At 47.0% G+C, this 12,867-nt stretch overlaps 1 protein-coding gene across 1 annotated transcript in view; it reads left to right on the top strand.

The window, feature by feature from the left end:
• The first annotated feature begins 3,569 nt into the window (after nucleotides 1-3,569).
• Nucleotides 3,570-12,867, top strand: part of LOC144499057 (sodium- and chloride-dependent GABA transporter 2-like) — a 74,673-nt gene continuing 65,375 nt past the window's right edge. Inside the window, exons 1-3 of the mRNA XM_078221113.1 lie at nucleotides 3,570-3,624; nucleotides 6,312-6,469; nucleotides 8,082-8,145. Of these exons, the coding sequence (XP_078077239.1) occupies nucleotides 3,570-3,624; nucleotides 6,312-6,469; nucleotides 8,082-8,145 (277 nt within the window). The remainder of the gene's footprint in view (nucleotides 3,625-6,311; nucleotides 6,470-8,081; nucleotides 8,146-12,867) is intronic.

Genomic DNA, 12,867 nt, shown 5'->3' on the forward strand with positions numbered 1-12,867 from the left:
CGTTGTGACTTAAAGTTCAATCTAAACGAACACATTAGAAAGGTTCATTCGCCATCTCATTCATATGAACTTTCGATTGGGCTCTTCAGGCTAATTAATGGTGTAAAATTATTTCTTCTTGTCCTCTTTCTTCAATCCGGTAGCATTGTGATACAATTTTTATGTCACATTTAAATCCAGCTAACAGCGTCTGTATTTTTCTTGCCCTGGAGTTGCCTCCGCATTGTTTTTTTTTCTCCGATAAGCTGCACACAAATTATGTGACTTCAGAGATCATGGAACTTTGGTGGAAGTAAATGTCATTCATCATTGCAATGGACCTGAATCTCTTCATTTGTTTTACATCAGTTCATCAAACTGTCCCCATCCGGAAAAATCTTGGCCGCAGCGAGGCCATGTCGCTGACTCGCTAATGTGAAAATCTTTCATCTATACAAGTTCAGACGAGGCCTGTCAACATTTAAAGTAAAGTTTATTTATTAGTCACAAGTAGGCTGACATTAACACTGCAATGAAGTTACTGTGAAAATTCCCTAGTCGCCACACTCCAGCGCCTGTTTGGGTGCACGAAGGGAGAATTTAACATGGCCAATCCACCTAACCAGCACATCTTTGGACTGTAGGAGGAAATTGGAACACCCAGAGGAAACCGGATCATCTGGAGGAAACCCACGCAGACATGGGGAGAATGTGCAGACTCTGCACAGACAGTGACCCAAGCTGGGAATTGAACCCGGGTCCCTTGTGCTGTGAGGCAGCAGTGCTAACCACTGTTCCACGAGGCCACCTCATTTCAGCTGCGGCAAGAAATACAACTAATTTGATGGTCTTTTAGGGCAGGATCCTGAGCCCGCGTTCGCCATCCGTGGGAATGGCAGCGTGGGTTCAATATGCAGAGAGTTTGGAAAAACAGGATTCTTGCCAGCGAGATGGCCTTTTCCAATTTTGAGCTGAGCTTGCCGGCGAAGTGATGTGGAACGCACCAGGGAAGGGAAGGTGTGTCATTTCAATGCGTCAGCATATCATTAGTGAGGACTCACTCCGGATATTGAGCCTGCACCAAATATTCAGATGGGGCTGGCAGGACATAACGCCACCGCCAGTTACAACAGGTCTACATAAAACGTGAACTTGTCACCGTCACTAAGGGGGATATCGGAGGTGAGCCCTCAGGCAACCATCATCTCCCGAGCAGTACAACATGCAAAGGGCAACAGGGAGAGTGTTGGAGGTGCAAGGAAGTGCAGCTCAGGGCAGGGGGTGAGGGTTACTGTTGTCATTGGGGGAGTGGGGGGATGAGTGTGGGTTGCTCAGGGGGCTCACCTTCCCTTCATGTTGGGTCGCCCCTTGCTCCGAGGGGATGTGCTGGCTGCCAAGCAGGCATCGCTTCCTGGTTCCTCCATGCTGGGCTGCTGTTCCAAAAATAGTTGAGTGGATATCCTCCCTCAGAGCTGCAAACTGGGTGGGAGGTGGTCACAACAGAGGGGCAGTAATGGGAGCGACTTTGAGCTCCTGGGGTCTTGCTGTGTGAGAGGCCAGGTATGCAAGGGCAGTGTGGGGGTCTCAGTGATGAGGAGCTATTCTGCCTCATCTGCATAGGGACCCTGTCACTTGGGGGAGGGAAAATGCAGTGAAACCTACAATCTTCACTCTGTCAATGGTGTGAGGCCAGAGGATATTACTAGACAGGAAGTTCAAATCCACTTCTCTGTGAACTGGGAGTCTCAGGTACAGCAATGAGAGTGCATTGATTGCTCTTATGCAAGGCTGCTTAACTGCAGCATTGAAGACCTCGAAGAATGAATTGCTTCAAAAGCTAATTGCATACCTCTCAAGATTCAGCAGTGTCTCATCAAGATGAATGTTGCTGCCAGAGCGACTAACTGACAAATCTTGGAAGAGTCCAGCATGCCAGTTTAATATCCAGAGCTAGATCTAGTTGCACAGTCTGGGGACAAAGGTTAACCTTTTGGGACACCAAGCCCAGGAATGTAGATGTGTCTTACAATTCAAGCCTCGGCTGTACATAGCTCGCACTGTGGAGACCCTCCAGCAAGGTAGGATGGTGATAGCTGGCATCATTCCCTGTTCAATATTATGCTTGGCACCATTTTTGACATGCTCCATCAGGATGCAGACCTTGTTGTCATGCATTCCCTCTGATGCGCTCTGCAAGGTCGGGATTTGTGTTCTTTTGCGGGTGGGAGGGGGGGGGGGAATGTGAGGGACAGTAGAGGCTCAACACTATTCATCCTGCTGCAGTACAGAGGAGGCTATGTGGGGATGTGGCTGTAGAGGGGTGGTTTGGGGGAGAGCAGAAATTCACGCAGGTAATAGGGAGCACTGGGGTGGAAGCCACAGATGTATGGAGCGATGAGAGTCATTGCTCTGTGATGACTCCTCAGCACGAACGGTGGTGTTCTTACTCTTTCAGTGCATGATTTATGAGAATCATGGAGCCTGTTGAGTTGGTGTTTTTTCTGATTGGGATTGACCAGCAGCAAAGATAATGATGTGCTGCTGCATGTGTCCAGGACCAGCAGCCTGCAGTTGTTCAGGGAGCAGGACCACACATGGAGGAACAATGTCAGAGACAGTGGCAGCCGAGAATCCTCCAGCGTTGATGTTCTTACCTACAGATGCCCAAGCTGCAGTGCCCGCAGAAGACTGCATCTGTCCCGGGGACAATGGATCACCTCTGCTACATACTGCATGAGCTGATACCACATGGAACTGGAGGATATCCAATGCCTGTGGCCCTTAAAGTTACAGCCGCTCTGAACTTTTACACTAGCGGTTCATTCCAGGGCAGCACAGGGGGCATGTGTGGCATCTCCCAATCTGCCACTCACAAAGGTATCAGGGAGATTGAAGATACTCTTTATGCCAGGGCTGAAATGTTTATCAACTGGGACCAGGTGAGCCAGAACGTCAGGGCCATGGGCTTTGCTTGCCTAGCAGAGATGCCCCAGGTGCAAGGGCTGATAGACTGCACCCATGTGGTGTTTTAAGTCATCATGGCAGCATTCAGGAACCGCAAAGGATTCCACTTGCTCAACATCCAACCTCTCTGTGACCACATCATGCAAGTGTATGCCCATTTCCCAGGAAGCGCCCATGACGGTTACATCTTGGGCTGCTCGCAAATAATCTCAGCTGTCTTTGAGGGAGAGCAGCGTCTGGAGGGATGGAGAGATGGTTCCTTGGGGACAGGGGTACCCACTCAGGAGGTGGCTGATGACGCCAGTGCAGAGGTCACAAACATCAGCAGAGACCCGATACTATGACTCCCAGGCTTCTACACACGTGTTGGTGGAGCAGCCAGTTGGACTTTGAGGATGCGGTTCCAGTGCCTGGATGGGTGGGGGGTGGGGAGGGCGGTTGCTGCCCTACAATACAGGCCCCAGAGGGTCTCCCGCATTATTGTAGTCTGCTGCATTCTCGACAACCTCATGCTGCAGAGGGGGGGACCACCGAGACCTGGAGGAAACAAAATCAGAAAATGCTGGAAAACTTCAGCAGGTCTGACAGCATCTGTGGAGAGAATCAAGCCAATGTTTCGAGTCTGGATGACCCTTCGTCAGAGCCTGGAGGAGATGGGTGGGCGCCAGATCTTCTCAGATGGTGAGGAGGGCAGTGGGCTTGATGGTGTTGAGGAGGGAGAAAATGAACGCTGGGCAGTAGACAGGACCAGGAATGTTCAACAAGCAAGGGATGCCCTGATAGCCTCTTGTTTCGGGGAGAGGGGGAGTAGCCGGTTGAGAGCTCTCCCACAATATGTGTAAGGCCAAGCTAATGATGTAGTGCCACCACTATCTAACTGTTTGGTTGCATGTTTTCAATGGCAGGGGGCTGAAACCATTGGCCTGACTCTGCAGGAGAATAATGATGACTTGCAGCGAAGACAAAGTGATCCTTCTCTCATGTTGTTCAACAATATGTTCAACTCCTGTCTCACAGGGAGCATGTCAATGAATGAGCACATCATGGGGTCCATCAAAGCTGGAATAATAGTTTCGGGCACTGCAGACCCCTCTATGGCCAGGTTTTCACTTTCATCTTAAACCCAAGATGGACAGGCAATCAGCCTCTTCTGCCCTGGTGAAGAGATGCAAAATTGAACTGCTATAGACTTGATTGATGGGTAGGGGTGGGGTTTGCTCCTTCCATGAATGGCGTCTGGGGGAGGGTGTTTCTGTGGGTGGGCTTGTCTGCAGCAGGGCTTCTTTACTCTGTCCTCAGTGTGGGAGAGACATAACACAGCCATTCTCACACTCCACAGGAATGAAGCGCTGGGTGTGTGCGTGGATCTGTCTGACTTGGCGGCATGGAATGACAGGGTGGAGGCTGTGTGAGTGAACGGACTGATTTTATTATTTGTTACTGTATACAGTGGTGACCTCTAGTGTCTACTTTCACCCGTGCCAACTAAGTGCCTGACACTTTTTAATCTTCTTCAATCTCCCACTATGTCCAGGTGTTTCCCCAGGATCTGCAGCTCGGGTTGAGGAGGCCTGTTGATTTCCATGCCATGTTGCTGAGATGACCTTGGTGGGCCTCTCCTTAGGGAGCCTGGGCTTTGAGGGCCCTGGCCTGCTTTCGGGCAGCACGGGTATTGCAGTGCTGCCTCATTGGTGTGTGGGGCTGGAGGTGTCACTCACAGGAAGTGGGGATTCAGATTGGCTGGAAACCCAGGTTTTCCTGGATGGAAGGCCCAAGGCTGTGCACCAACCCATTCTCATCTCTTAGGGTGCCCGATGTGCTCGGTGGACGTCCATGGGATAGAGGGGCAGCTGGGATGAGGTCCAGAAGGCCCACCATCCTCTGACGCAGGTACTCGTGAATTCCCAGTAGTGTCTGCACCATGCAGTGAAGCCCTCAGACATAGAGGTCATGGGCTGGACCATGCTGCGGGTGTCTCCTGCCATGGAGTGCATGTCCTGCACCAAAATCTCCACTGTGGACACCAACCTCACAGTGTTGGCCTCATTGTGCTGAAGTGACGGGACCATCTCCTGGGACAGAAGGCGATGGGACTCCTCCAGTTGGCCTTGTAGTCCAAGGACGGATGCTGTCATCCTCTACTGATACTCGCGACTCTGCCTTTGCAGCTCCAACAGCTCTGAGGTGACTGGGCCTAAAGGTACATCATTGGGCAGGGGTCCAGCAGAGTCCTGATCTCCGGCATCCCTCCGAGTGCCAGTTTCCTGGGACATCCCTGCCTCCACCTGCTGCGTGTCTTCAGCTGTGAGGTGCTCATCAGTAAGCGACCCAGAGCCTGTTTACTTAAACACATCTTTGCTGCTGTCTTCTCTCTATTTTATTTTTCATTTATTAATTTTTATGTTATAAGAATAAGTTACACTAACAATTCAAGATTTTCCTGACTGCAGTTTCTTAAACATGCCGCGCCCGATGGGTTTTTTTTAATATCGGCAAAATGTGCATGGCTTTGGGCACATTTTCCGGTTTAACTTCAGGGTCGCACCCATGGAGAAACCTCAAGGCTGCTTGCTGGTTTGGCAGCTTTCATTTCCTGGCATGTAAGATACACAGCATGGATCATGAAACTGCTCCACTAGCCATTCACCCTGCCTGGCTGAACAATTTACTCTGCCTCTGGATCTGTGCCACTCTGCCAAAACACAATGTAAATAAGCAACAAAAACAGAAAAATACTGGAAAATCTCAGCAGGCCTGACAGCATCTGTGGAGAGAGAGTAGAGCCAACGTTTTGAGTCTAGCTGACCCTTCGTCAGAGCTGCTTTGATGAAGGGCCATCCAGACTTTCAACATTGGTTCTACTCTCCCTCCATAGATGCTATGATGTGGAGATGCCGGCATTGAACTGGGGTGGATACAGTAAGAAGTCTCTCAACAGCAGGTTAAAGTCTAACAGGTTTATTTGGTACCATGAGCTTTCGGAGCGCTGCTCCTTCATCAGGTGAGTCAGCTGATGAAGGAGCAATGCTCCGAAAGCTCGTGATACCAAATAAATCTGTTGGACTTTAACCTGGTTTTTGTGAGACTTCTTACTGTGTCCACAGATGCTGTCAGACCTACTGAGATGTTCCAGCATTTTTCTGTTTTTTGTTTTAGATTCCAGCATCTGCAGTATTCTATGTTTATCATAATGTAAGTAAGATCTGGTTTTGCTGGATTTCCACCCTCTTCCCAACATTGGCTAATTCTGTCAGGTGTAGCAGTCCACATCTTCATTGGATATGGTCATCAATGGAGAAGGCAGAGAGGGTGGATAACGAGATCCCTCAAAACGTCCGGCAATGATATTCTCTGTGCTCCCGAAGCAGGTCCCTACAAAAGTTCGGTCCATGACTGCAGCTGCGAGGAAGACAAATTTTATATACACAAAATAGCTATGATATTAGTATCTGGTGCTTTGTATTTTGAGTTGTACCAGAACTATGTTTATCAGAAATATTTCTCCCAACTGGGGAGGAGCAAAGAGGTAAGAATATGTATTAAAAACTATGAGCATATATACTAAAAACACTAAGGTAACCTGGGGCTATGGAAATTCAGGTATTACCCTTCAAATAAATGTGTGTGCTGGAAGAAATATTGTAAGTTGTGAAGATCAATCTACTTAGTTTGAACAAATGTAAATTTCTGGCTGCAATTGGCTTCATCTATAATGATAACTTAGCATAAATAAGTCTAATATGTAGCGATGGTGCCTACAGGCCTGTCAAATGATATACACATCAGGATAGAATAAGCAACACAGGAGAATGTATTGGATTGCTGTGACCAGCAGGCACAGAATGCAGACATGTCCTATTGCAAGGGTATCATAACGTCTCATTCGAATATCTTCATCTTACCCAGTTCATGGTCTACTTCCTTGGATATGTGTCTTTGCAACCCAATTTCAAACAAGGAGAGGAGTTGTTTGGCATCACATTTTTTTGTGTCAGCTGGTTCAGTAATACAGCCCCAACCACGTAAAACATCCACAAGGGGTTGCTTATATCGCCTAAAAATGGCTAACCATGATCTATTGTATCAATTTCAATTTGAAAGTTGCCAATTATAATCTCTTAAGTAGTCTGTTTATTTCAGGCAAAAATTGTTTTGTTTACTCACTAATCTATACTTAATTCATCTCACCTATAGACTTTCTTTTCTCTCTTATCAATTTGCCATGAATTGCCAATTAAATTTTACACAGATTGTAAAGGTAAAGTTGCATTGACCCAGATGATCATAGGCTGTGACTGGTGGTGATTTAACCTGCGGTTCACCACACCTCAGGTGAGGGGCAAGGTTGAGAATGTGGGACCTTCATGAATAACCTCAGCCGGTATGGGAATTGAACCCTTGCTGTTGGCATCGGTAATCGGCCATCCAGCCAACTGATCTAAACCTACCACCCCTCTTTAGAATTGTATAGTTTATTTTACATTGCTTTTCCTCATTCTTCTTGCCAAAATGTATCAATTCACATTTCTCTGTGTTAAGTTTCTGCTACTTTGCCGTTCATTTTGACAACCGGTCTCTCTGTTTTTGAAGGTTATCACTATCCTCCTCACAGTTCATTAATTCTACCAAGTTTTGTGTCATCTACAAACTTTGAAATTGTGCCTTCACACCAAAGTCTGGATCAATAAGCACCAAGAAAGCCAGTGGTCTTAACACTGATCCTTGGGGAACCACAAAATGTAGCTTCCTCCAGTCCAAAAAACAGCTGTTCACCACCACTCTGTTTCCTGTGATTTAGCCATCTTTGTATCCATGCTGTCAGTGTCACTTTTATTCCATTGGCTCCAACTTTGCTGGAAAACCTGTAATGTGTCACTTTATTAAATGCATTTTGGATGTCCATGTGCACCACATGTATCCCATGGATGTCCATGTTTATAATTTTTCAGGGAGATTCTAAAAGTCAGATTTTTTTTTTACATTTCCTTTATTCTTTTCCTTCCTCAATCAAAGCTTTCTTTCCCACTCTTATTTTTTTCCTGTACCTGATTTGACATTATGCTCACCACATTCAATAAATCCTCCATCTTTGGTCCTTCTTGTGTCTATTTTCCAAACCATAAATATTATTGGTCCAGGGGTTACCCTACCGGTTGCTGCCCTTTCAGCAGCAGGATGGACAGATGCTTTTTGATCTGAAAGGTACAGCAGCTAGTCTAATAATGCCAGATACCATTACATGCCCTGTGACACGAAATTCTGGATAATTCCTGTTCCTAGCTTTGAGGAGTCTTTCATTAAGAGGATAAGGATTATCCTAATATGTTGTTCAGAGGTTGTAAGTTCAAGCCCCACCCCAGAGACTTGAGCCTGTAATCAAGGTTGACAGTTCAGTTTGGGACTGAGGCACCGCTGTACTTTTACAAATTTGATGTTAAACTCATCTAGTTTATTTATTAGTGTCAAGGTAGGCTTACATTAACACTGCAATGAAGTTATTGTGAAAATCCTCTAGTCGCCACACTCCGGCGCCTGTTCGGGTAGACTGAGGGAGAATTTAGCATGGCCAACACACCTAACCAGCACGTCTTTCAGACTGTGGGAGGAAACTGGAGCACCTGGAGGAAACCCACACAGACATGGGGAGAATGTGCAAACTCCACACAAACAGTCACCCAAGCCGGGAATTGAAGCCTGGTTCCAGGCGCTGTGAGCCAGCAGTGCTAACCATGGTGCCACCATGCCACCCACTGTCCCCACACCCTCTCAGGTAAACAATCCCCTAAAACTAATCAAATAAGAACAGAGAGATCTCCTGTTATCCCTCAAACAGCACCACAAAACTGATGACCTGGCAATGTTTTCCATTGCCGTTGTGAGATTTTTCGGTACACAAATACATCATTTGTTTATTAAAGTTGCCTGTAAAACACTTTGCAACATTTTAAATTGAATGTGTTTGAAATGCAATTGTTTCTTTCTAATTCATTTTTCAGGGGAACTGACTGCAGCAGAATACAAGCTCCCCCTGTAGATAATATCCAGTATTATTTCTCTGAACTTGTGGCTGCTCAGTAGACGGGGAATGCTGGAATGGGCACAGACTCACAGCTCAGCCCAATGTACCTCAGCCAAACGTTCTAATACAGCTGCTGGATTGAGATTTAGAACATTCAAAATCCTCAATTCAGAGTTCAAAGCTGGAAATTAATGAGTTATAGAGTCATACAGTGCAGAAAACGCCCTTTGGTCCATTGAGTCTGCACCAACAATAACTACCACTAAAGGCTCACTAATCCAATTTTCATGCACTTGTCCCATATCCTTGAATGTTATGATATTTTAAGTGCTCAGCCAAATATTTTTTAAAGGTTGCAAGGTTTTCGGCCTTCACTGCCTTCCCACGTGTGTAACAAACGGTACTTATACCTTATACAAGATTAAATGTTAACTGCTGAGTGGTGTTGCAGGAGACTGGGTTCATTGTTCCAAATCAGTACCATTAACTTGGAAGGGCAAACAGACTGTCTGAATACAAAGTCTGACAACAATTGAGTGTCCCAAAGATCACCCTGAAAAAAAGGGGAGTTAGGGCAGCATGGCGACACAGTGGTTAGCACTGCTGACTCTCAGTGCTAGGGACCCGGGCTCAATTCTGGCCTTGGGTAACTGCCTGTGTGGAGTTTGCACATTCTCCGAGTGTCTGCTTGGGTTTCCTCCGGGTGCTCCGGTTTCCTCCCACACTCCAAAGATGCGTGGGTTACGTGGATTGACCATGCTAAACTAACCCCTACAAGATGTGCAGGTTATGGGTAAACACGTGGGGTTACAGGGATAAGGCCTGAATGGGATACTCTATTGGAGGGTCAGTGCAGACTCGATGGGCTGAATGGCCTCCATTTGCACTGTAGGAATTCTATGATTCTATGACTCTGAGAGTGGGGAGCCCAAGTCTTGTTCTTCTTGGCCCCTCAAAAATATATTTTTCACTTAACTGTGAAGGTGTCTGCTCCTTACCTGCCCCATTTCACTAGGCAGAGTGCCTGCAGAGGACTCTTCACCCAGTGAAACAGCTTTGGGGCGAACGCTGATTTACATGACTATTCACAAGGTTTTGGTCACTGCCTCAACTTCTCAACACAATCATGTCAATTGGAAAGGCCTTGGAGGGAGTTCAAACTTCCCCTTCATAAAATGGCAGCTATTCTGCTCTTGAACAGAAGTTGTCACTCCAGCCCCGTTCCCCAGTATCGTTTCGTGTCATTCTGAACTAATTAAAAATAACTAAATTCAAGTCCATCAGCAGAGAAAGGGAAGAATCTTGATCAGTGGTAGCTGTTAGGACAAGATTGTGTTGAAGAGATCAGTATTCTTTAAGCGATGTTTGTCAATCCTCATTCTGCCAGGCTCCTCCCATAGTTCTTCAACAATACAGGGGTAATTTTGAGCCCGTGCTGGTGGTCTACGACATGGATTTCATGATTTCCCTCACCGGTGTTGTCATCTGGTTCACTCTCACAAAGGGCGAGATCCTAATTTTAATGGATTTAGAATCATAGAATCCCCACAGTACAGAAGGAGGCCATTCGGCCCATCAAACCTGTACCAACTACAGTCCCACCCAGGCCCTATTCCCGTAACTCCAAACATTTACCCTGCTAATCCCCTGACACTAGGGCCAATTTAGCATGGTCAATCAACCTAACCCACACATCTTTGGATAACTGTTTCAATTTCAATAAATGTTAACATTGGATGGCACGGTGGCACAGTGGTTAGCACTGCTGCCTCATGGCACCAAGGACACGGGTTCAATTCTGGCCTCAGGTCACTGTCTGTGTGGAGTCTGCACATTCTTCCGGTGCTCGGGTTTCCTCCCACAGTCCAAAGATGTGCGGGTTAGGTTGGTTGGCCACACTAAGTTGACCGAGTGCCAGGGGGATTAGCAGGGTAAATGTGTGGGGTTACGGGAATAGGGCCTGGGTGGGATTGTGGTTGGTACAGACTCGATGGGCCAAATGGCATCCTTCTGTACTGTAGGGATTCTATGATTAGCCAGCCCCCCTGCCACATGATTCCCCCCTCATTGAATATTCGAACACGTTGGCGAGGTTTACAACAGCTTTTTAAAAACGAGATTGTGTCAAGGGAATTCCCCTCCCCCACTGTCCACCCCCCGGGAAGCGCCCTGATGGGCTGGGCCCTCTGGACAGCCCATAGGAGAGGTTCCTCTTATGTGTGTTGTGGGTAGCTGATGCCTGTGAGGAGGGTGGGGGAATTGCTTATTCATTTCCTTTGCATCTTCTCCTGCACCTCAATATTATTGTTTTACAGTATGCAAACCCACTACTGTTCAATTTACTCTGTGTAGTTTGACACAGGTTTAGCAGAACTCCTCAGAACCTGAGTCATATCCCATAAGCCTGCATATTGTCTATTCATCAAGTATTGAGCACGTTAGGATTCTTTAGTGACAACAGCTGAAAGATAAGGGACTGGTTTTACGCTCCTTTGCTGACGGGTTAGAAATCAGGGAGCACACACAATCCCTTGGGCAGCCTGCCTGTTGCCTCCTTGCTTGCCCTTGCTCCCACCACAATTCTACTGGCGACAGGCATTAGGTTAGCCAGACTGTTGAGGCCCTTAAGTGGGCAACAAATGCCCATTTAGGGGGCACATCCCACTGCTACTGGAATTTATCTGGTGGCAGCTCACTGCCACCTTTTCAAGGACAATTAGGGATGAGCAATGAATGTTGGCCTAGCCAGCGAAGCCCACATCTCTTGATTAAATTAAAAAAAGGAGAGACCCACACTCCACGTGTGAGCTGGTGGTGGGCTGTGGGTACTCTCCTTAGCAGGGTACTTGGGCTGATTGGTGGCCCTCTCCCAAGGTTCACCCGCCCCTGGGTTCCTATCCTCCCATGGCTCGTTAAACCTCAGCCCTGTCCCCCCATCCACTTGCCGCAGCCTGTCAGCTTCTCACCTGAGGAGACCCCTGACTCACCTCCAAGCCAGACCCAGCTCAGGTTGGCCTCCTCAAACCCTAAGTGCACCACTGGCAGTGACCATCACTCCTGGTGGTGCTGCCAGCCTCTGATTGGCCACAAGCTCTCTGAGGTCGTACTTTCTGGTCTAGAAAGGTGAAAAGGTCACGTCCAACCTATTAAAAACCAAATGACTGCTAATTGGCTGCAGGGAGCCAGAGTTCCCCTTGGCACCACCTCATTCATCAGCTGATTCTGTGTTTTCACATGTTTCCTATCATTCAAAATAATTCATTCCAGTAAATGTGCGACAGCATCAAGTAAAACACACTGCTTTAACATGTTTTCACACAGAGGTGTAGTTTAAATATTAAAAGATACAAATAACGTAGTTATGTAATGTAATTGTATGAATTCTGTGGTCAAGTGACCTATGACCTTCAGGACTAGTACAGAAATATTGATATTTTTTCATGAGCAAGGATAAAAACTCAAAATGTAAAAGCCAAGTTTAAACCTGGCCGGACGCTGCAATGTGCAAACTGCAGAGTTCGAACAGACAGTATTCATGCAGCCAGGCCTTGGACAATCAACTTCCCATTGAAACCAGACAGGCCTGGTGCTAATGGCTATATTGCTTCAGAATGAACCTCCAGTGAACCTGCTTTGTTAGAAGAATGCTACGCAGACTTGGTGGCACCTAGCCTAGTACGAGGCCAGAGGCATAATGTGACAAGGATAGTACTTGACAGTTAAAAGTTCAAAACCATGTTCTGCCTTCAAACATGGAAAGTAGTCACCTCATTGGATCTTCCTGCCCTCTGCCCAATGCTAGCACTGGACACAAGCCACAGAATCTTTAAGAAGGACACAAAGAGGGGGATAAAAGAGGCAACCTGGGGCCCCAGCTCTCGCTGCTTTTGCACCTTCTTCAACTG

Source organism: Mustelus asterias, chromosome 9 (assembly GCF_964213995.1).
Source record: "Mustelus asterias chromosome 9, sMusAst1.hap1.1, whole genome shotgun sequence".
Taxonomy (NCBI): Eukaryota; Metazoa; Chordata; class Chondrichthyes; order Carcharhiniformes; family Triakidae; genus Mustelus; species Mustelus asterias.